This window comes from Chiloscyllium plagiosum, unplaced genomic scaffold (assembly GCF_037043375.1).
Source record: "Chiloscyllium plagiosum isolate Xiang-an unplaced genomic scaffold, Cpla_swu_hap1 HiC_scaffold_9, whole genome shotgun sequence".
NCBI lineage: Eukaryota > Metazoa > Chordata > Chondrichthyes > Orectolobiformes > Hemiscylliidae > Chiloscyllium > Chiloscyllium plagiosum.
In genome coordinates this window covers 19,672,877-19,698,650 of record NW_028270147.1, presented here as the reverse complement: position 1 = coordinate 19,698,650, position 25,774 = coordinate 19,672,877, and the positions used below count along the sequence as shown (strand labels likewise).

At 42.7% G+C, this 25,774-nt stretch overlaps 1 protein-coding gene across 1 annotated transcript in view; it reads right to left on the bottom strand.

Annotated features, from left to right (window-relative positions):
• The window catches only part of hfm1 (helicase for meiosis 1), a 247,480-nt gene that overhangs the window by 155,698 nt on the left and 66,008 nt on the right, over nt 1–25,774 (bottom strand). The window contains exon 3 of the mRNA XM_087990315.1: nt 35–371. Coding sequence (XP_087846441.1) covers nt 35–65 — 31 coding nt within the window. The 5' untranslated portion in view covers nt 66–371. The remainder of the gene's footprint in view (nt 1–34; nt 372–25,774) is intronic.

Here is a 25,774-nt window from a genome sequence, read left to right as displayed (position 1 = left end):
GAACCTTTGCATAATACAAAATGGAAAAGATTACCTTTTTCTGGACAAAGAAGGAGCACTTTCATCCTTCGCCTCAGCTTTATGATGTGAAGTAGTAAGACAATTCAAATTATCAAATGTCTCTTCATGTTGATGTCTGCTGTGACCTTTACTGTTGTCATTTAACAGGGTAGTTGAAAGAACAGAATTGTCACTTCTGAACCTAAGCTGAGATTGATCTTTGAGGGAGTTATTTAACGCTATTTCAAATGTTTTATGTTTGATAGGGGCATGCATATATTGGCAATCAAAAACCATTTGTGATTGGCATTCATCTTCAGCTTTCTTCTTTAAAGGAGGCACAAATCTCCTTCTTTGTGACTGATGGATGCCTGCAACAACAAAAATGAGCAAGACATACTGACTGACAGGGTAAACTGACTGACTCAGGCAGAGTCGAAAACATTTTACAGAATAATAAAATACAAAATGCAAAATTAGTCAATACTAAAATTTTTAAAAATTAATGAATACACAGAGTTTTGGTGGATGTGCAGTGAATTTTTTTGATCAGTATATAAAGGTTAAGCAACAATAAATAAGTGTTAGTAGGTAACACTTCTCACATAATTATGATTCAGGTCCAATCTTTAACGATTAACTCAATAAAGCTTCAATAAAGCTGATTATTCTATGAGAAAATGTGGCAGAAGTAGAATTCATAATAGTTTTCACATCCATGAAAAATTAATTTTTCCAGGTTTGCATGAAGGGGGCAGGGAAATGAGAGCACAGGAATGCTGCTTCTGAAAGTTGGTTCAGCTTACATGGATGTACTGTCCCACACTGTAAAAGTTTACAATTCTATCATTCCCTTTTCTTATACACAGTAAAATATACAAAGTATGGATTTGCAAACAATTTCAGATTCCAAAACAAAAATCTGTATTACTCTGGATTTATTCTTTCTTCATACTTTTTCAAAATAAAAAGAAATTCTCAGAATTTCTTGACTTATATTCTTTCATTTCTCTTTATGCTTCATGTCATGTTTTTACCCTTCAGCTTTTAGGAACAAGAGTAGGACACTCAACCCATCAAGCCTCTCTTGCCATTCGAGATTGCAGTTTATTATTTTCCCAATAACACCTTCCTGTACTTGCATATTCTTAATGTCATAAGTCTCCAGAGGTCTACTGAGTTCTGTCTTGAAATTGCTCAATGATAGATTCCATAGCCCTCATGAGCAGAGAATTCGAAACTTTGTTCATCTTCTGAGTAAAGAAAATCCTCTTATCAAGGTCTTAAATAGTGGTTGTTGAGTCACCAGCAATGGAAAATATCCTATCCGGATCCATCCTGTTGGACCTGGTCCAAATTTTGTAAGTTTTAATAAAATTGACTTTCTTTATTTGAAACTCTTAAGCATAGAAAGGCCAATTTCCTCAATTTCTCCTCTGGACATAGAGTCATAGAGATGTACAGCATGGAAACAGACCCTTCGGTCCAACTTGTCCGTACCGACCAGATATCCCAACCCAATCTAGTCCTATCTGCCAGCACCTGGCCCATATCCCTCCAAACCCTTCCTATTCATATACCCATCCAAATGCCTTTTAAATGTTGCAATTGTACCAGCCTCCACATCCTCTGGCAGCTCATTCCATACACGTACCACCCTCTGCGTGAAAAAGTTGCCCCTTAGGTCTCTTTCCCCTCTCACCCTAAACCTATACCCTCTCGTTCTGGATTCCCTGACCCCAGGGAAAAGACTTTGCCTATTTACCCTATCCATGCCCCTCATAATTTTGTAAACCTCAACAAGATCACCCCTCAGCCTTCAACACTCCAACGCTCCAGCCTGTTCAACCTCTCCCTATAGCTCAAATCCTCCAACCCTGGCAACATCCTTGTAAATCTTTTCTGAAAGCTTTCAAGTTTCACAGCATCTTTCCGATAGGAAGGAGACCAGAATTGCACAATATTCCAACAGTGGCCTAACCAATGTCCTGTACAGCCTCAATATGACCTCTCAACTCCTGTACTCAATACTCTAACCAATAAAGGAAAGCATACCAAACACCTTTTTCACTATCCTATCTACCTGCGACTCCACTTTCAAGGAGCTATGAACCTGTGCCCCAAGGTCTCTTTGTTCAGCAACACTCCCGAGAACCTTCCCATTAAGTGTAGAAGTCCTACTGAAATTCGCTCTCCCAAAATGCAGCACCTCGCATTTATGTAAATTATACTCCATCTGCCACTCCTCTGCCCATTGGCCCATGTGATCAAGATCCCATTGTACTCTGAGGTAACCTCCTTCGCTGGCCACAACACTTCCAATTTTGGTGTCATCTGCAAACTTACGAACTATATCTCTTATGCTTACATCCAAATCATTTTTATAAATGACCAAATGTAGTGGACCCAGCACTGATCCTTGTGGCACTCCACTGGTCACAGGCCTTCAGTCTGAAAACAACCCTCCACCACCACCCTCTGTCTTCTACCTTTGAGCCAGTTCTGTATCCAAATGGCTAGTTCTCCCTGTGTTCCATGAGATCTAACCTTGCTAACCAGTCTCCCCTTAGGGACAGGACGTACATGTATTTGAAAGGCAAGGACTGATTAGGTATAGTCAACATGGCGTTGTGCGTGGGAAATCACGTCTCATAAACTTGATTGAGTTTTTTGAAGAATTAACAAAGGGGATTGATGAGGACAGAGTTGTAGATGTGATCTATGTAGACTTCAGTAAGGCATTCGACAAGGTTTCCCATGGGAGACTGGTTATCATGGTTAGATCTCACAGAATACAGGGAGAACTAGCCATTTTGAAACAGAAGTGGCTCAAAGGTAGAAGACAGAGGATGGTGGTGGAAGGTTGTTTTTCAGACTGGAGGCCTGTGACCAGTGGAGTGTCACAAGGATCAGTGCTCGGTCCACTAGTTTTTATCCATTTATACAAATGACTTGGATGTGAGCCTAAGAGGTATTGTCAGTAAGTTTACAGATGACACCAAAATTGGAGGTGTAGAGGACAGCAAAGAAGGTTACCTCAGATTACAACAGGATCTTGATACTGCCCTAGTGTTAAGGGTTTAAATGGAAAGGAATTTGTTAAGTGTATACAAGACAATTTTCTGATTCAGTATGTGAATGTACCTACTAGAGAAGGTGCAAAACTTGACTTACTCTTGGGAAATAAGGCAGGGCAGGTGACTGAGGTGTCAGTGGGGGAGCACTTTGGGGCCAGCAACCATAATTCTATTAGATTTAAAATAATGATGGAAAAGGTTAGATCAGGTCTAAATGTTGAAGCTCTAAATTGGAGAAAGGTCAATTTTGACGGTATTAGGCAAGAACTTTCGAAAGCTGATTGGGGGCAGATGTTTGCAGGTAAAGGGACGGCTGGAAAATAGGAAACCTTCAGAAATGAGAAAACGAGAATCCAGCGAAAGTATATTCCTGTTCGGGTGAAAGGAAAAGCTGATAGGTATAGCGAATGCTGGATGACTAAAGAAATTGAGGGTTTGGTTAAGAAAAAGGAAGCATATATAACGTATAGACAGGATAGATCGAGTGAATCCTTAGAAGAGTATAAAGGAAGTAGGAGTATACTTAAGAGGGAAATCAGGAGGGCAAAAAGTGGACATGAGATAGCTCTGGCAAATAGAATTAAGGAGAATCCAAAGAGTTTTTACAAATACATTAAAGGACAAAAGGATAACTCGGGAGAGAATAGGGCAACTCAAAGATCAACAAGACGACCTTTGTGTGGAGCCGCAGAAAATGAGGATACTAAATGAGTATTTTGCATCAGTATTTACTGTGGAAAAGGATATGGAAGATATAGACTGTAGGGAAATAGATGGTGACATCTTGCAAAATGTCCAGATTACAGAGGAGGAAGTGCTGGATATCTTGAAATGGTTAAAGGCTAAATCCCCAGGACCTGATCAGGTGTACCCGAGCACTCTGTGGGAAGCTAGAGATGTGATATTTGTATCATCAATAGCCACAAGTGAGGTGCCGGAAGACTGGAGGTTGGCTAACGTGGTGCCACTGTTTAAGAAGGGTGGTAAGGATAAGCCATGGAACTCTCGACCAGTGAGCCTGACCTCGGTGGTGGGCAAGTTGTTGGAGGGAATCCTGAGGGACAGGATGTACATGTATTTGGAAAGGCAAGGACTGATTAGGGATAGTCAACATGGTTTTGTGTGTGGGAAATGATGTCTCACAAACTTCATTGAGTTTTTTGAGGAAGTAACAAAGAAGATTAGTGAGGGCAGAGCAGTAGATGTGATCTATATGGACTTCAGTCAGGTGTAAGACAAGGTTCCCCATGGGAGACTGATTAGCAAAGTTAGATCTCATGAAATAAAGGGATAACTAGCCATTTGGATACAGAACTGGCTCAAAGGTAGAAGACAGAGGGTGGTGGTGGAGGGTTGTTTTACAAACTGGAGGCCTGTGACCAGTGGAGTGCCACAAGGATCGTGCTGGGTCCTCTACTTTTTGTCATTTATATAAATGATTTGGATGCGAGCATAAGAGGTACAGTTAGTAAGTTTGCAGATGACACCAAACTTGGAGGTGTAGTGGACAGCAAAAAGGGTTACCTTGGATTACAACAGGATCTTGACCAGATGGGCCAATGGGCTGAGAAGTGGCAGATGGAGTTTAATTCAGATAACTGCGAGGAGCTGCATTTTGGGAAAGCAAATCTTAGCAGGCCTTATACACTTAATGATAAGGTCCTCGGGAGTGTTGCTGAACAAAGAGACCTTGGAATGCAGGTTCATAGCTCCTTGAAAGTGGAGTCGCAGGTAGATAGGATATTGAACAAGGCATTTGGTGTGCTTTCCTTTATTGGTCAGAGTATTGAGTACAGGAGTTGGGAGGTCATGTTGCGGCTGTACAGGACATTGGTTTGGCCACTGTTGGAATATTGCGTGCAATTCTGGTCTCCTTCCTATTGGAAAGATGTTGTGAAACTTGAAAGGGTTCAGAAAAGATTTACAAGGATGTTGCCAAGGTTGGAAGATTTGAGCTATAGGGAGAAGCTGAACAGGCTGGGGCTGTTTTCCCTGGTGCATCGGAGGCTGAGGGGTGACCTTATAGAGGTTTACAAAATTATGAGGGGCATGAGTAGGGTAAATAGGCAAAATCTTTTCCCTGGGGTTGGGGAGTCCAGAACTAGAGGGCATAGGTTTAGGGTGAGAGGGGAAAGATAAAAAAGAGTCCTAAGGGGCAACCTTTTCACGCAGAGAGTGGTACGTATATTGAATGAGCTGCCAGAGGATGTGGTGGAGGCTGGTACAATTGCAACATTTAAGAGGCGTTTGAATGGGTATATGAATAGGAAGGATTTGGAGGGATACGGGCCAGGCGCTGGCAGGTGGGACTAGACTGGGTGTGGAAATCTGGTCGGCATGGACGGGTTGGACCGAAGGGTCTGTTTCCATGCTGTACATCTCTATGACTCTATGAGATGGGCCAATGGGCTGAGAAGTGGCTGATGGAGTTTAAATTAGATAAATGCGAGGTGCTGCATTTAGGGAAAAAAAATCTTAGCAAGACTTATACATTTATTGGCAAGATCCTCAGGAGTGTTGCTGAACAAAGAGACCTTGGAGTGCAGGTTCATAGCTCCTTGAAAGTGGAGTCGCAGGTAGAAAGAATAGTGAAGAAGGCTTTTGGTATGCTTTCCTTTATTGGTCAGAGTATTGAGTACAGGAGTTGGGAGGTCATGTTGCAGCTGTACAGGACATTGCACTGTTGGAATATTGCGTGCAATTCTGTTTTCTTTCCTATCGGAAAGATGCTGTGAAACCTGAAAGGGTTCAGAAAAGATTTACAGGGATGTTGCCAGGGTTGGAGGATTTGAGCTATAGGGAGAGGCTGAACAGACTAAGGCCATTTTCCCTGGAGCGTCGGAGGCTGAGGGGTGATCTTATAGAGGTTTAGTTATGAGGGGCATGGATAGCATAAATAGACAAAGTCTTCTCCCTGGGTGGAGGAGTCCATAACTAGAGGGCATAGGTTTCGGGTGAGATGGGAAAGATATAAAAGAGACCTAAGGGGCAACTCTTGCACACAGAGGGTGGTAAGTGTATGGTACATGGGGAACCTTGTTGAACGCCTTACTGAAGTCCATATAGATCACGTCCACCGCTCTGCCCTCATCAATCCTCTTGTTACTTCTTCAAAAAGCTCAATCAAGTTTGAGAGACTTTATTTCCAATGCACAAAGCCATGCTGGCTATCCCTAATCAGTGCTTGCCTTTCCACTCTCTCAGGATTCTGTCTGCTAACTTTTAGTGATTCATGAACAATGAAACTCAGATGTCTTCAGACATTCGTACTCTCTAATATCTGACCATTTATGAAATATTATTCCTTTATTTTATTTCTCCCAAAGAGAGTAACTGTACAGTTATATTATACTTCATCTGTCATGTTCTAGTCCATTCACCTAGCCTTGCCCAAGTCCTCCTGAAGCTTCGTTGTATCCTCCTCACAACTCATATTCTCACCTAGTTTGGCATCATCAGTAAATTTGGAAATATCACAATTGATCCCCACATCCAAATAACTTCATACTCTCTGCTTTCTCGCTATTAACCAATTCTTAATACATAACATTATTCTCCCCAAAAACCACAAGCTTTAATTTTACTTACTAACCAGCTTTGTGGCATCTTATCAAAAGTTTTCTGAAATTCCAAATACATTGCATCAACTCGTTCCTCTTCTCTAAAATCACATATTGTCAAACAATAATTTTAATCTCCACTAAATTACTCCACTTACTTTTCTCTTACCTACTTACCTTCAAACATTTGCACATATTTCTTCCTTTACAATCAATTGGATATATTTTAAAATTATACATTTTCCCTATAAAGCAGATGGGATATACAAAAACGAATTCATAAGCTGAAGAGTGATAAGGTATTGCAGAAAGAACAGAAAAAGTGAAACCATAATAAGAAAAGGCAGTGATCCACAAATATATTGCTAAACAAAGCTGAACTGTATCAAGCCATAATGTTCACTTTCCATTACATTTTCATCATACCTTCATGCTGCAGGGAAGATTTAACAAGGATCTGCTGCTGTTAAGCAGGAGGTGCGATATTGAGTATGCAGACTGATATGCTTTATTCACAGCAGGATGAAATTTCCGGTCAGAAAAAATGCCAGTCTGCAATAGTGGCCAGCAAAATCTCCTAAGGCTCCTAAAATTATTCAAGTAGGTCTCTCATTGATTTTATGATTTTCTACCTACTTCCCCACTGGCAAAAGCGTTTCCCATTGGAACTAGCTCTGTATTCTGTTTAGTCTTTTGGATAAAGCTGATAAAATGGGAATATTCCTGCAAAATCTTTGATTAGAACGTTTTAGTTTTTACATTATTAATATTGTTGTTTGGTTCTGACATTGTACAGTTGCACTGCTCTTCCAAGTGTTACTTTGTTTGAAAATTAACAAGGTAAAAATTAGTTTGGGAGTTCCAAGCACATTGCGAAATTTGGAAGAGGGCAAAGCAAATCTTGAAGGGACAAGAAATGCAAATGTAAAGAACATTTGCATCATGCACACAATCGTCTGAGCTTCGAATGAGGAAGAGACCTGTGTGGCAACTTTACTTCACAAAGTAGATCTTCACATAGATATACCATTTACTGGGGTGGCAATATTTAAATAACTTGTCTGTAACACTCATTGTTGTATATGAAACTTGCAGCATTTGGATCCTTTAAGCCATCAACCATATAGTTATAAATCAAATCAATGAATTAGCTGTCCATAGATGCATTAAATAGATGATGCTTTGAGTAGACGGTGGATTTATCTCTTCTCCTGGGAAAATCAGGAAACAGCAAAAGAAGGTACACAATGTTTCCCAGACACCAGGTTCCTATGATTGGGCACTATCATAGTTTTAACACATGTATCATACGAACAGTTGAGCTTGACTGCCACATCTTGAATGTCAAAGCATACTGCTTTTCTTTGAAGAAGATGCCTTTATGTGACAAACAGGATAACCCTTCTTTGCACCACCACACAAAATAATAGGCATATCTTGTCAGGCATTAAACAATGAAGTCAAATGCTGCACCACTTCAACACTTTTGCACATGATCCATTTTACTCTTCCAAAATTCCTGTCACTTCATTTTGAAATTTTATGAAGGCTGAAATAACATTATTCCTCAATAAGCAACAACTTATTTCAAATGCACACATCCCTTCAATCAACTAATCAAAGTTTACACACACCTACAATTAGCTACTGTGAGACCAAAAATATGCTGCAAGCTCGTGTCAATTTTTCAAAGGAGCTGATCCTACAAAATTACGGAACATTTCAGTGTGCTGCAAGCAAGATTGATGAAGCAATCAGGCATATGCAGCACAGATTTTGCTGGAAATGCAAAAAATCAAGGCTTACACATAGATACTGTCCCCCATGGAACTTTAACCCATGAATTGGAACAGATATAAAATACCAAATACACAGTAACATGAATTTGCAAATGCCTTGGAGGTGACAGTACATCACTACATATTGCATTTCATCACCATACATTTAATTGGCTACTCATAAAAGCAAAATTAGAGTGAGGACTGCCTTGATGAGAAGTGAATAGATCCCTCATTATATTGGCCATAACCATACAGCATCTTTGTAGTAATGCTTGTACTCAAAGACCTGCACAGTAGTTTGTGTATATTTATTGATGTTCCATTCATTCATCAGGGCTTTTTGGAAAGTGTTTATTTCTTAAAATGTGAGACAGTTATTATTTAATTAATTCCAATCATTCTCTGTAATTTTCTTCAATTTCATCTGATCCAAAAAGTCAGTTAAATTATGATAAATGTTGGTGCATGTAATTAGATCTGGCGTTTGAGCAAATTGTGGATATACTTACAAATTAAGCGCGGAAGTACCATTTCGCCCTCCAAGTTTGCTCCACCATTCAATAAGATTATCACTGATTTGTTTTAACTAATGCAGTCCTATCTACTTCCAATAGACTTCATTTCATTGCCTAACTAAAATGTATCTACTCCATCTTTTAAAAAGAGGCACAGAGTTCCAAAGTCACATAATCCTCAGAAAAGAATTCTCCTAATCTCTGTGCTAAACTAATATTGAAACAGTACTCCCTGGTTATGGGCTCACTCACAAGAGTAATCATCATTTCCAGATTCAACTTGTCAGGACTTTAGAGTCTTATATACTTCAATTAAGTTACCCTTTATTCTTCTATGTGAAAACAAGTCTAGTCTGCTCATTGTTTCCTTTTAAGACAATGTACTCATCCAGATATCGGTGTAGTGAGCCTCCTTTGAACTGCCCTGAATGTAATTACATCCTTCCTTAAATACAGAGATGAAAACTGCACACAGTATACAAGATGCAGTCTTGCCAATGTCCTGAAGCATAATATCCCTACTTTTATGCTCAATTCCTTTAATAATAAAGGATGGTATTTCATTAGTCCCCTTAATTAAAAAACAAAACAATCGAACTGCAGATGCTGGAAATCAGAAACAAAAACAGTTCTGAAGAGTCACTGGACTGTTAACTCTGATTTCTCTCCACAGATGCTATTAGATTTGCTGAGTTTTTCCAGCAGTTTCTGCTTTTGTTTTTGTCTTTTTAATTACTTGCTTTGTCTGCATGCTACTTTTTGTGACTCATGTATAATGACATCGAGGTCACTCTGCACCTTGGAATTCTACACTCATTCTCCACTGACATAATGATTAGATTCCCTACAGTGTGGAATCAGGTCCTTCGGCCCAATCAGTCCACACCGTCCCTCTGAAGAGCAACCCACCCAGACCCATTTCCCTCTGACTAATGCACCTAACACTATGGGCAATTTAGTATGGCCAATTCACCTAACCTGCACGCCTTTGGATTTACTCTTTTTTTATTCTTCCTGCAAAAGTGAATATTTTCATATTCTCCCACATTATACTTCATTTGCCAGATATCTACCCACTTACTCCAACCATTTATATCAGACTGTAACTTTCTTATGTCTTCTTTTACATCATCTGCAAATTTAGCAATCAGGCCTTCACTTGCCCCTCATCTAATCCAATGATATAAATTATGAAAGTTTGAGTACCCAGCACAGACCCCTGCGGGATCCCACTTGTTACATCCTGCCAATAAAAAGACCAATATTTGCATACTCCCTTGTCTTCCAGCCAATTTTCTATCCATGCAGATATGTTGTCTCCTACACCTTGTCCTTCTACTTTGTACAATAGCCTGTCATGAGGTACCTTGCCAAATGCATCTGAAAATCCAACTACAATAAGTCACCAGGTTCCCTTTTATGCACTTTGCACATTAAATCTTCAGACTCCAATAAATTGGTAAAACATTCCACAAAACCATGTTGACTCTTTCTGAATACTGTGAATTTTTATAAGTGTCCAGCTATGACCTCCTTAATGATTGACTCGAACACCGTCCTTGATGTAGAGCTGACTGACCTGTGGTTTCCTGTTCTCTGCCTCCCTTCCTTCTTGAATAGAGGTTCCCTACTTTCTACAATGATGGAACCTTTCCAGAACCGAGTGAATAACATGATTATTGGTATGACAATTAAGCCTTAGGAATTTAGCACGTTTTTTAAAAAGGCATTGGCTGATCGACAATGCTGGGGCCATGATTTACAATTAAGTGACAAGTGTTCATGCAGAGAATTATACAAGGTTAGAATGCCATACCCAAAAAGTATAAGTGCGATAAATCTTCTGAGAATTGACAAATTGATAGGGATTGCTGGTACCTAACAAAGGTAAAATGCCGTCTACTCTAATCCTATACATTATAAAATGTGAGCATTGTGTTGTTTCAAGAATAGAGGCAAAATGTATTCAGTCTGTGCTCAGGTTTCAGCGAAACAGTTCACTAAATTATGGTAGTAAAATGCTAAAACATTGGGGAATCTGGATTCAGCAACCATAGATTGTCAGCCTTGGTTCCATTTTCCAGTCACTTGGAGCAACTGCCAGAACATAAAATAGCACAGGAAGCACAGCAATTAATTCTAACTGTCCTGATATTAATTCTGTTAAACTAGAAAATATAAGTGTAGAGACTTTGGTGCAAAAATGTACACATGTACTGTAATATACAAGTGAGAAACTGATGAGAGCTTCCAAAAGCAATTTAAAGGCAAAATAATAATGATGAATGATTCAGAAATGAAGGTCGAAAGAAAATACTGTAAATGTAAATCTGAAATAAGAACTATAAAACCAGAAAATTCACAAGAGGTTTGGCAGTACCTGGAAATATAAATTACTAAAGATGCTATAGAATTTTTAAGTGGAAACATATTGTCAAAATGCTTTGATGAAAAATGTCTGAAACATCAGATATTTTTACTTAATGCACCAATCAACCTTGTGTATTACAGAAACTGAAATAGACAAGCCATGAAATAGTATGGTTACAAGAGCAAATCAGAGATTAGGAACCTGACATAAGTAACTCACCACCTAATTTTCACAAATTGTGGAACATGGAGTCATAGAGTCATAGAGATGTACAGCATGGAAACGGACCCTTCGGTCCAACTTATCCATGCCGACCAGATATGCTAACACAATCTAGTCCCACCTGCCAGCGCCTGGCTGATATCCCTCCAAACTGTTCCTATTCATATACCCATCCAGAAGCCTTTTACAATTGTACTAGACTCCACCACTTCCTCTGGAAGCTCATTCCATACACGTACCACCCTCTGCATGAAAAAGTTGCCCCTTTGGTCTCTTTTATATCTTTTCCTTCTCACCCTAAACTTATGTCTTCTAGCTCTGGACTCCCACACTCCATGCCCTTCATAATTTTATAAACCTCTATAAGATCACCCCTCAGCCTCCGACACTCCAGGGAAAACAGCCCCAGACTATTCAACCTTTCAATCCTCCAACCCTGGCAACATCCTTGTGAATCTTTTCTGAACCCTTTCAGGTTTCACAGCATCTTTCTGATAGGAAGGAGACCAGAATTACACACAATGTTCCAACAATGACCTAACCAATGTCCTGTACAGCTGCAACATGACCTCCCAACTCCTGTACTCAATACTCTGACCAATAAAGGAAAGCATACCAAACATCTTCTTCATTATCCTATCTCGCTGTGACTCCACTTTCAAGGAGCTATGAACCTGCATTCCAAGGTCTCTTTGTTCAGCAACACTCCCGAGGACTTTACCATTAAGTGTATAAGTCCTGCTAAGATTTGCTTTCCCAAAATGCAGCACCTCGCATTTATCGAATTAAACTCCATCTGCCACTCCTCAACCCATTGGCCCATCCGGTCCAGATCCTGTTGTAATCCGAGGTAACGCTCTTTGTTGTCCACTACACCTCCAATTTTGGTATCATCTGCAAACTTGCTAACTGTACTTCTTATGCTCGCATCCAAATCATTTATGTCAATGACAAAAAGTAGAGGACCCAGCACTGATCCTTGTGGCCTCCAGTCTGAAAAACAATCCTCCACCACCACCCTCTGTCTTCTACCCCTGAGCCAGTCCTGTATCCAAATGGCTAGTTCTCCCTTTATTCCATGAGATCTAACCTTGCTAATCAGTCTCACATGGGGAACATTGTCGAACGCCTTACTGAAGTCCATATATATCCCATCTACAGCTCTGCCCTCATTAATCCTCTTTGTTACTTCTTCAAAAAACTCAATCAAGTTTGTGAGACATGATTTCCCATGCACAAAGCCATGTTGACTAAGCCTAAAGTCCTTGCCTTTCCAAATACTTGTACCTCCTGCCCCTCAGGATTCCCTCCAACAACTTGCCCACCACTAACGTCAGGCTCACTGGTCTATAGTTCCCTGGTTTGTCCTTACCGCCCTTCTTAAACAGTGGCACCACGTTTGCCAACCTCCAGTCTTCCGGCACCTCACCTGTGACTATCGATGATACAAATATCTCAGCAAGAGGCCCAGCAATCACTTCTCTAGCTTCCCACAGAGTTCTAGAGTACACCTGATCAGGTCCTGGGGATTTATCCACCTTTAGCCGTTTCAAGACATCCAGCACTTCCTCCTCTGTAATACAGACACTTTGCAAGATGTCACCATCTATTTCCCTACAATCTATATCTTCCATATCGTTTTCCACAGTAAATACTGATGCAAAATACTCATTTACTATCTCCCCATTTTCTGCAGCTCCACACAAAGACCGCCTTGCTGATCTTTGAGGGGCCTTATTCTCTCCTTAGTTACTCTTTTGTCCTTAATGTATTTGTAAAAACCTTTTGGATTCTCCTTATTTCTATTTGCCAAAGCTATCTCATGTCCTCTTTTTGCCCTCCTGATTTCCCTCTTAAGTATACTCCTACTTCCTTTATACTCTTCTAAGGATTCACTCGATCTATCCTGTCTATACTTTACATATGCTTCCTTCTTTTTCTTAACCAAACCCTCGATTTCTTTAGTCATCCAGTATTCCCTATACCTACCATCCTTTCCTTTCACCCGAACAGGAATATACTGTCTCTGGATTCTCGTTATCTCATTTCTAAAGGCTTGCCATTTTCCAGCCGACCCTTTACCTGCGAACATTTGCCCCCAATCAGCTTTCAAAAGTTCTTGCCTAATACCGTCAAAATTGGCCATTCTCCAATTTAGAATTACACCTTTTAGATCTGGTCTATCCTTTTCCATCATTATTTTAAATCTAATAGAATTATGGTCGCTGGCCCCAAAGTGATCCCCCACTGACACCTCAGTCACCTGCCCTACCTTATTTCCCAAGAGTAGGTCAAGGTTTGCATCTTCTCTGGTAGGTACATCCACATACTGAATCAGAAAATTGTCTTGTATGCACTTAACAAATTTCTCTCCATCTAAATCCTTAAAACTATGGCAGTCCCAGTCTATGTTTGGAAATCCCCTACCATAAATACCCTATTATTCTAAGAGATAGCTGAGATCTCCTTACAAGTTTGTTTCTCAATTTCCCTCTGACTATTAGGGGGTCTATAATACAATCCCAATAATGTGATCATCCCTTTCTTATTTCTCAGTTCCACCGAAATAACGTCCCTGGATGTATTTCCAGGGATATCCTCCCTCAGTACAGCTGCCATGATATCCCTTATCAAAAATGCCACTCCCCCTCCTCTCTTGCCTTCCTTTCTCTCCTTCCCGTAGCATTTGTATCCTGGAACATTAAGCTGCCAGTCCTGTCCATCCCTGCGTCATGTTTCTGTAATTGCTATGATATCCCAGTCCTATGTTCCTAACCATGCCCTGATTTCATCTGCCTTCCCTGTTGGGGCCCTTGCATTGAAATAAATGCAGTTTAATTTATCAGTCCTACCTTGTTCTCTGCTTTGTCCCTGCCTGCCCTGACTGTTTGACTTGCCTCTGTTCTCAACTGTACCAGTCTCAGATTGATAGAACATAGAACAGTACAGCATAGAACAGGCCCTTCAGCCCACGATGTTGTGCCGACCACTTATCCCTTAAATTTCTGTGACCATATGCATGTCCAGGAGTCTCTTAAACGTCCCCAATGACCCTGCCTCCACAACTGCTGCTGGCAATGCATTCCATGCTCTCACAACTCTCTGTGTAAAGAACCCGCCTTTGATGTCCTCTCTATACTTTCCTCCTACCAGCTTAAAACTATGACCCCTTGTGTTAGTCATTTCTGCCCTGGGAAATAGTCTCTGTCTATCGACTCTATCTATGCCTCTCATTATCTTGTATACCTCAATTAGGTCCCCTCTTCTCCTCCTTTTCTCCAATGAAAAAAGTCCGAGGTCAGTCAACCTCTCCTCATAAGATAAGCCCTCCAGTCCAGGCAGCATCCTGGTAAACCTCCTCTGAACCCTCTCCAAAGCATCCACATTTTTCTTATAATAGGGCAACCAGAACTGGACGCAGTATTCCAAGTGAGGTCTAACCAAAGTTTTATAGAGCTGCAGCAAGATCTCATGACTCTTAAACTCAATACCCCTGTTAATGAAAGCCAAAACACCATATGCTTTCTTAACAACCCTGTCCACTTGGGTGGCCATTTTAAGGGATCTATGTACCGGCACTCCAAGATCCCTCTGTTCCTCCACACTGCCAAGAATCCTATCCTTAATCCTGTACTCAGCTTTCAAATTCGACCTTCCAAAATGCATCACCTCGCATTTATCCAGGTTGAACTCCATCTGCCACCTCTCAGCCCATCTCTGCATCCTGTCAATGTCCCGCTGCAGCCTACAACAGCCCTCCAACCTTTGTGTCATCTGCAAACTTGCTGACCCATCCTTCAATCCCCTCATCCAAGTCATTAATAAAAATTACAAACAACAGAGGCCCAAGGACAGAGCCCTGTGGAACACCACTCACCACAGACTTCCAGGCAGAATATTCTCCTTCTACTACCACTCGCTGTCTTCTGTTAGCCAGCCAATTCTGTATCCAGACAGCTATATGCCCCTGAATCCCATTCCTCCTGACCTTCTGAATTAGCCTACCATGGGGAACCTTATCAAATGCCTTGCTGAAGTCCATATACACCACATCCACAGCTCGACCCTCATCAACTTTTCGAGTCACATCCTCAAAGAACTCGATAAGGTTTGTGTGGCATGACCTGCCCCTCACAAAACCATGTTGACTACATTTAATCAAGCCATGCTCTTCCAGATGGACATAAATCCTATCCCTCAGAATCCTTTCTAACACCTTGCAGACGACAGACGTAAGACTTACTGGTCTGTAATTGCCGGGAATTTCCCTATTTCCTTTCTTGAAGAGAGGAATTACAATTGCCTCTCTCCAGTCCTCAGGTACGACTCCAGTGGAGAGTGAGGATGAAAAGATCTTCGCAAGTGGCGAAGCAATTACATTTCTCGTTTCCCAAAGCAGCTGAGGACAAATCTGGTCCGGGCCTGGCGACTTGTCAATCTTAATGTTTGACAAAATTTTCAGCACATCAGCTTCCTCTATCTCTATCCATTTCAGCATGCACATCTGCTCTTCAAAGGTTTCATTCACTACAAAGTTCGTTTCTTTCGTAAAGACAGAAGTAAAAAACTCATTTAGGGCTTCCCCTACCTCCTCAGACTCCACACACAAATTCCCTATGCTATCCCTGATCGGCCCTTCTCTTTCTTTGACCATTCTCTTATTCCTCACATAAGTGTAAAATGCCTTTGTGTTCTCCCTAATCCGTTCTGCCAAGCCTTTCTCGTGCCCCCTCCTGGCTCTCCTCAGACCATTTTTAAGTTACTTCCTCGCCTGCCTGTAATTCTGTAGAGCTGAGCTTGACCCTAGCTTCCTCCACCTTATGTAAGCTACCTTTTCCCTTTTGATGAGAAGCTCCACCGCTCTTGTCATCCAAGGTTCCTTTATCTTACCACTTCTTACCTGTCTCAGAGGGACATATTTATTCATCACTTGCAACAACAGTTCCTTAAACTGTCTCCACATGTCTATAGTGCCTTTACCATGGAACAATTGCTCCCAATCCATGCTTCCTAACTCATGTCTAATCGCATCATAGTTTCCTCTTCCCCAATTAAATATCCTCCCATTTTGCCTAATCCTCTCCTTCTCCATTGCTATATAGAATGCGAGGCAGTTGTGGTCACTATCACCAAAATGCTTTCCCACCACAAGATCTGATACCTGCCCCGGCTCGTTTCCAAGCACTAAGTCTCGAATGGCCTCTCTCCTCGTCGGCCTGTCAATTTACTGAGTTAGGAAACCCTCCTGAACACACCTTACAAAAACAGTTCCATTCAAATCTTCTGCTCGAAGGAGATTCCAATCAATATTGGGAAAGTTAAAGTCACCCATTACAACAACCCTACTATGTCCACACTTTTCCAAAATCTGCTGACCTATGCTTTCTTCCATCTCCCTGCTGCTATTGGGGGGCCTGTAGTCAACCCCTAAAGAGGTGACTGCTCCCTTGCTGTTCCTAATTTCCACCCATACTGATTCAGTAGGCAGATCTTCCTCGACAATGGAAGCTTCTGTAGCTGTGATACCCTCTCTGATTAGTAGTGCTACACCCCCTCCTCTTTTTCCCCCCTTCCTATTCTTTTTAAATGCTCTAAACCCTGAAATATCCAGCAACCATTCCTCCCCCTGAGAAACCCATGTCTCTGTTATGCCCACAATATCATAGCACCAGGTACTGATCCATGCTGTAAGTTCGTCACTTTTATTCCTGATACTCCTTGCGTTAAAGCAAACACACTTTAACTGATACCTTGGTTCCTTGCCAGGAAAATACTTCCCACTAGCTGGTCTACCTCTTGCTATTGCCTCATCTGCATCAACTCTCACCTCCGGTATACAGCTCAGGTTCCCACCCCCCTGCCATACTCGTTTAAACCCTCTCGAACTACTCGAGCAAACCTTCCACCCAGGACATTGGTCCCCTTCCAGTTCAGATGCAACCCGTCCTTCTTGTACAGGTGCCACCTTCACCAGAAGGCATCCCAATTATCTACATATCTGAAGCCCTCCCTCCTACACCAGCTGCGCAGCCATGTATTAAGCTGCGCCCGCTCCCTGTTCCTCGCCTCGCTATCTTGTGGCACAGGTAGTAAACTAGAGAACACTACTCTGTTCGTCCTGCTTTGCAGCTTCCATCCTAACTCCCTGAAATCACTTTTTATATCTTCAATCCTTTTCCTGGCTATATCATTAGTGCCAATATGTAACAAGATTTCTGGCTGCTCGCCCTCCCCTTTTAGAACCTTATACACCCGATCAGAGACGTCCCAGACCCTGGCACCAGGGAGGCAACATACCTTCCGGGAATCCCGATCCTGACCACAAAATCTCCTGTCGATTCCCCTAACTATCGAGTCCCCTACCATGAGTACTTTTCTTTTCTGCCCCCTTCGAGGAGAAAGTGAGGACTGCAGATACTGGAGATCAGAGCTGAAAATGTGTTGCTGGAAAAGCGCAGCAGGTCAGGCAGTATCCAAGGAACAGGAGAATCGACGTTTCGGGCATGAGCCCTTCTTCAAGAATGAGGAAAGTGTGTCCAGCAAGCTAAGATAAAAGGTAGAGAGGAGGGACTTGGGGGAGGGGCGTTGGAAATACAATAGGTGGAAGGAGGTCAAGGTGAGGGTGATAGGCCAGAGTGGGGTGGGGGCGGAGAGGTCACGAAGAAGATTGCAGGTTAGGAAGGCAGTGCTGAGTTCGAGGGATTTGACTGAGACAAGGTGGGGGGAGGGGAAATGAGGAAAATGGAGAAATCTGAGTTCATCCCTTGTGGTTGGAGGGTTCCTAGGTGGAAGATGAGACGCTCTTCCTCCAACCGTCGTGTTGCTATGGTCTGGTGATGGAGGAGTCCAAGGACCTGCATGTCCTTGGTGGAGTGGGAGGGGGAGTTAAAGTGTTGAGCCATGCAGTGGTTGGGTTGGTTGGCCCGGGTGTCCCAGAGGTGTTCTCTGAAACATTCCACAAGTAGGCGGCCTGTCTCCCCAATATAGAGGAGGCCACATCGGGTTTATTGCATCCGCTGCACCCGATGTGGCCTCCTCTATATTGGGGAGACAGGCCTAATCCCTAATCAAATTATTCCTTTTCAGATGATTATAAATCCTATCTCTTGTAACCATTTCCAACACCTTACCCACAACTAAAGTAAGGCTCACTGGCCTATAATTACCACTACTCCTGTCGACAATAATGACATAAAAATTGAAGCCCAAAACTCTGCAATCTCCTCCCTGGTTTCCCTGAGAATCTGAAGATACTTAACTTTGCAAGGGCCTAAAACACTGGATATTGACCAAGACTGCATTTGGGCAGTAATCCAGAGCGTAAAAAACACACGAGGGAATGTTTCAACAGGAAGTGAGTTGAGGCACGGCAGAGTTAGAACATAGAACAATACAGCACAGAACAAACCTTTCGGCCCGCGATGTTGTGCCAACCTATGAACTAATCTAAGCTCATCTCCCTACATTATCCCATCATCATCCATGTGCTTATCCAAGGATTGTTTAAATTTCCCTAATGTTGGACAATGTTACAAAGATGATATTAGGTTAAGTTAGTGATGGCACAAATGCATAGTCAGAAGCTCATCTTGCTGCTAAATAGGAACATAGACAGAAGTAGTCATTTGCCCCCTCAAGGCCATCCCATCATTTAATAAGATCATGGCTGATTAGTGGCATAACTCCACATATCTTTCTTTGGTCAATATCTCTTAATACCTCTATACCTCTCAGATTTAAAATTAACAACTGGTCCAGCATTCACTGCGATTTGTGGAAGCTAATTCCAAACATTTACAGGGCAACCTCGATTATCCAAACGACACGGGCAGAGAGTATTTTGTTCGGATAATCGAATGTTCGGATAACACAGTTTATCCAAGCATCAGGACCTTGAGATCTTATTTGGATAATTGATGTTCGGTAATCAAGGTTGTCCTGTATTATTCTTTGTGTGTGGAAGTGCTTCCTAACATCTCTCCTGAACAGTCTGGTCCTAATTCTCAGACTGTGCTCACTAGTTTCCCAATCAGTGGAAATAGTTTATCTTCATCTATCTTGGCTTTTATTGTTAACACCTCAAAGATTTAAGACCATAAGACATAGGAGCGGAAGTAAGGCCATTTGGCCCATCGAGTCCACTCCGCCATTCAATCATGGCTGATGGGCATTTCAACTCCACTTACCCACATTCTCCCCGTAGCCCTTAATTCCTTGTGACATCAAGAATTTATCAATTTCTGCCTTGAAGACATTTAGCGTCCCGGCCTCCACTGCACTCTGTGTCAATAAATTCCACAGGCCCACCACTCTCTGGCTGAAGAAATGTCTCCGCATTTCTGTTCTGAATTTACCCCCTCTAATTCTAAGGCTATGTCCACGGGTCCTAGTCTCCTCGCCTAACAGAAACAATTTCCTAGCATCCACCCTCTCCAAGCCATGTATTATCTTGTAAGTTTCTATTAGATCTCCCCTTGATCTTCTAAACTCCAATGAATACAATCCCAGGATCCTCAGCCGTTCCTCATATGTTAGACCTACCATTCCAGGGATCATCCGTGTGAATCTCCGCTGGACATGCTCCAGTGCCAGTATGTCCTTCCTGAGGTGTGGGGACCAAAACTGGACACTGTACTCCAAATGGGGCCTAACCAGAGCTTTATAAAGTCTCAGTAGCACAACAGTGCTTTTATATTCCAACCCTCTTGAGATAATTGCCAACATTACATTCGCTTTCTTAATCACGGACTCAACCTGCATGTTTACCTTTAGAGAATCCTCAACTAGCACTCCCAGATCCCTCTGTACTTTGCTTTACGAATTTTCTCACCGCTTAGAAAGTAGTCCATGCTTGTATTCTTTTTTCCAAAGTGCAAGACCTCGCATTTGCTCACATTGAATTCCATCAGCCATTTCCTGGACCATTCTTCCAAACTGTCTAGATCCTTCTGCAGCCTCCCCACTTCCTCAGTACTACCTGCCTGTCCACCTAACTTTGTATCATCGGCAAACTTCGCTATAATGCCCCCAGTCCCTTCATCCAGATCATTTATATGTAATGTGAACAGCTGCGGCCCCAACACTGATCCCTGCGGGACACCGCTTGTCACCGGCTGCCATTCCGAAAAAGAACCTTTTATCCCAACTCTCTGCCTTCTGTCAGACAGCCAATCCTCAATCCATACCAGTAGCTCACCTCGAACACCATGGGCCCTCACCTTGCTTAGCAGCCTTATCAAAGGCCTTTTGGAAGTCTAGGTAGATAACATCCACTGGGTTTCCCTGGTCTAACCTACTTGTCACCGCTTCAAAGAACTCCAACAGGTTTGTCAGGCACGACCTCCCCTTATTAAATCCATGTTGATTGTTCTAATCCGACCCTGCTCTTCTAAGAATTTAGAAACCTCATCCTTAATGATGGATTCTAGAATTTTACCAACAACCAAGGTTAGGCTAATTGGCCTATAATTTTCCATCTTTTGCCTTGATCCTTTCTTGAACAAGGGGGTTACAACAGCGATCTTCCAATCATCCGGGACTTTCCCTGACTCCAGTGACTTTTGAAAGATCTCAACCAATGCCTCCGCTATTTCCTCAGCCACCTCCCTCAGAACTCTGGGATGTAGCCCATCAGGGCCAGGAGATTTATCAATTTTAAGCCCTTTTAGCTTTTCTAGCACTTTCTCTTTTGTAATAGCAACCATACTCAACTCAGCCCCCTGACTCCCTTTAATTGTTGGGATATTACTCATGTCTTCCACTGTGAAGACTGATGCAAAGTACTTATTAAGTTCTCCTGCTATTTCCTTATCTCCCATCACTAGGCTTCCAGCATCAGTTTGAAGTGGCCCAATGTCTACTCTTGCCTGTCATTTGTTTCTTATGTATTGAAAGAAACTTTTACTATCATTTCTAATATTACTGGCTAGCCTACCTTCATATTTGATAATCTCCTTCCTTATTTCTCTCTTTGTTATCCTCTGTTTGTTTTTGTAGCCTTCCCAATCTTCTGATTTCCCAGTGCTCTTGGCCACTTTCTAGGCTCTCTCTTTTTCTTTGATAGATTTCCTGACTTCCTTTGTCAGCCATTGCTGTCTAATCCCTCCCCAGATAATCTTTCTCTTCTTGGGGATGAACCTCTGTACAGTGTCCTCAATTTTACCCACAAATTCCTGCCATTTTTGCTCTACTGTCTTCCCTGCTAGGCTCTGCTTCCAGTCTATTTTCGTCAGTTCCTCTCTCATGCCCTCATAATTACCTTTATTTAACTGTAACACCATTACATCCAATTTTGCCTTCTCTCTTTCAAACTGCAGACTGAACTCTACCATATTATGATCGCTGCCTCCTGAGTGTTGCCTTATTTTAAGTTCTTTTCTAGTCTGGCTCATTACATCATCCTAAGTGTTCCCTTACTTTAAGATTTCAATCAAATCTTCCAACCTTCTAAATTCTGGAGAACACAAGTCTAATTTGTATAATCTCTCTTCATAACTTAACCTCTGAAGTCTAGGTGTGTTCTTTCAAACCTACATTGTACTCTTTCCAAGACCAATATATTGTGTGATGCCCAGATCTGCTCACAGTACTCCAAGTGAGATCTAACCAAGGTTTTGTGTAATTGCAGCATTCTCTACATTGCTATACTCCAAACCTCTAAATATAAAGGTCAGCATTCAATCAGCTTTCTTGAACTTGATTTTGCACCTGTTGCGTGACATTTTCAAGATCTGTGCACTGGAACGCCCAAGTCTCTTTGGAGATCCACTGTATTGAATTTCATACCATACAGAAAATACCCCGTTCTATCCTTTTTTCAGTCCAAAATGCACTCCTTGCATAACACCAAGGTTGCCAACTGTCTGGTTCAATCTCAATCAGCTGCTATGGAGGCATGGATTTGGGGTTAGGAATTGGGAGGTTGTGATGAGGACTAAAAGAAGTTGCTTCGTACCATGAGAATATGAGACAATTTATTTAGATTCAGTAACAAACATCTCTTAATACAATGCAACAGTTGGTTTTAAATGGAAACCAGTTACAAGTCCAACTTTTTATTTGGGGCATGGAATTTTGATTAGCTACCTTTTTTTAAAATGACTCATGGGATGTGGGACATGGGCATCATTGCATGGCCAGCATTTATTTTCCAAACCTAGCTGCCCTTGAGAAAAGGGTGGTGAATTGCCTTTTTGATCTGCTGCAGTCCATTTTATCAGTTGATTCACAATACCCTTCAACAGGGATTACCAAGTTTTTGACCCAGTGACAGTGAAGGAACGGCAATATATTTCCAAGTCAGGATGGTGAATGGTTGGAAGGGGAACTTGCAGATGGTGGTGTTCCCATGTAAGTACTGCCCTCGTCCTTCTAGATGGAAGTGGTTTGGAAGGTGCTGTTTCAGGATCTTTAGTGAATTTCCATAGTGCATCTTATTGTGGAGTGGATGCTTGTGCATGTGGGGCCAATGAAGCCAATAATTGCCTTACTAATCTACTCTCAACTATTAGTAAAGTGATGGAATGTATTATAAACTGTTATCAAGCAGCATCTGCTCAGCAAAAATATGCTGTGTGAAGCCTAGTTTGGATTCTGCCAGGGCCACTCAGCTCCTAACCTCATGACAGACTTAGTTCAAAAATGGACAAAAGGGCTGAATTCCAAAAGTGAGGTGAGTGTGACAGCCATTGACATCAAGGCGACAATTAAATGAGTGTGGCATCAAATCCTTGCAAAACTGGAATTAACAGGTATCAGGGGAAAATTCTCCACTGGTTGGAGTCATACCAGGCACACAAGAAGATAGTCACAGTTGTTAGAGGTCAGTCATCTCAGGTCTAGGACATCTCTGCAGCAGTTCCACAGGATAGTGTCCTAGGCTCAAATATCTTCAGCTGCTTCCTCTATGGTAAGGTCAGAAGTGGAGATGTTCACTGATGATTGCATGGTGTTCAGCGTCATTTGTGACTCCTCAGATACTAAAGCTGTCCACGTTCAATATAACAAAATATAAATAATAACGTTCTGCAAATTTGCCACATCCAGTCATGAATGGTGGCGGACTATTAAACAACTCACTGGACAAGGCAGCTCCACAAATATCCCCATCCTCAATAATGGAAGAGTCCAAAACATCAGTGCCTTCTCCTCTTCCTCTAATAAGTTTTTTAATTGTTCGCCACCATTCACAACTGGATGTGGCAGGACTGTAGAACGTAGATCTGATCCATTGGTTGTGGGATCCCTGTAACTATCATTTGCTGCTTATGCTGGCTGGCATGCAAGGAATCCTGTTTGGTAACTTCACCACATTGACACCTCATTTTTAGGCAGGCCTAGGTTCCTTAAAGATCAATGTGGCCCTCCATGTGTGGAACCACGGCAGATGGGTGAGATACTAAATGAATATTTTGCATCAATATTAGGATATGGAAGCAAGGGAACATGGGGAAATAAACAATGAAGCCTTGGAAAGAGTTAACCTTACAGAAGAGGAGGTGCTGGAGATCTTAAAACATATCAAGGTAGGTAAGTTCCTGAAATCTGATCAGAGCTAGAAATGTGTTGCTGGAAAAGCGCAGCAGGTCAGGCAGCATCCAGGGAACAGGAGAATCGACGTTTCGGGCATAAGCCCTTCTTCAGGAATGGGGAAAGTTTGTCCAGCAGGCTAAGATAAAAGGTAGGGAGGAGGGACTTGGGGGAGGGCGTCGGAAATGTGATAGGTGGAAAGAGGTCAAGGTGAGGGTGATAGGTCAGACTGGGGTGGGGGCGGAGAGGTCGGGAAGAAGATCTCAGGTTAGGAAGGCGGTGCTGAATTTGATGGATTTGACTGAGACAGGGTGGGGGGAGGGGAAATGAGGAAACTGGTGAAATCCGAGTTCATCCCTTGTGGTTGGAGGGTTCCTAGCCGGAAGATGAGGCGTTCTTCCTCCAACCGTCGTTTTGTTGTGGTCTGACGATGGAGGAGTCCAAAGACCTGCATATCCTTGGTGGAGTGGGAGGGGGAATTGAAATGTTGAGCTACAGGGTGGTTGGGTTGGTTGGTCCGGGTGTCCCAGAGGTGTTCTCTGAAACGCTCTGCAAGTAGCCGGCCTGTCTCCCCAAATAGAGGAGGCCACATCGGGTGCAGAGGATGCAATAGATGATATGTGTGGAGGTACAGGTGAATCTGTGGCGGATATGGAAGTTTCCTTTGGGGCCTTGGAGGGAGGTGAGGGGGGAGGTGTGGGCGCAAGTCTTGCACCTCCTGCGGTTGCAGGGGAAGGTGCCAGGAGTGGAGGTTGGGTTGGTGGGGGGTGTGGATCTGACGAGGGAGTCACGGAGGGAGTGGTCTTTACGGAATGCTGATAGGGGAGGGGAGGGAAATATATCCTTGGTGGTGGGGTCCGTTTGGAGGTAGCGGAAATGACGGCGGATGATGCGCTGTACATGGAGATTTGTGGGGTGGTAGGTGAGGACCAGTTGGGTTCTGTCCTGGTGGCGGTTGGAGGGGCGGGGTTCAAGGGCGGAGGAGCGGGAAGTGGAAGAGATGCGGTGGAGGGCATCGTCGACCACGTCGGGGGGGGAAATTGCGGTCCTTGAAGAAGGAGGCCATCTGGGTTGTGCGTTTTTGGAACTGGTCCTCCTGGGAGCAGATGCGGCGGAGTCGAAGGAATTCGGAGAATGGGATGGCGTTTTTACAGGGGGCAGGATGGGAGGAGGTGTAGTCCAGGTAGCTGTGGGAGTCGGTCGGTTTGTAGTAGATGTCCGTGTTGATTCGGTCGCCTGAGATGGAAATAGAAAGGTCGAGGAAGGGGAGGGAGGAATCTGAGACTGTCCAGGTGAATTTGAGGTCGGGGTGGAAGGTGTTGGTGAAGTGGATGAACTGTTCAACTTCCTCGTGGGAGCACGAGGCGGCGCCAATACAGTCATCGATGTAGCGGAGGAAAAGGTGGGGGGTGGGACCAGTGTAGTTGCGGAAGATGGATTGTTCCACATATCCTACGAAGACGCAGGCATAGCTGGGGCCCATGCGGGTGCCCATGGCTACTCCTTTCGTTTGGAGGAAGTGGGAGGATTGGAAGGAGAAGTTGTTCAGGGTGAGGACCAGTTCAGTCAGTCGCCAGATTGGATACAAACTTGGCTTTACGGTAGGAAACAGAGAGTGGCTGTGGAGGGTTGTTTTCAGACTGGACGCCAGTCATCAGTGGTGTTCCATAGGGATTGGTACTGGATCCACTTTTGCTGTCATTTACATAAATGATTTGGA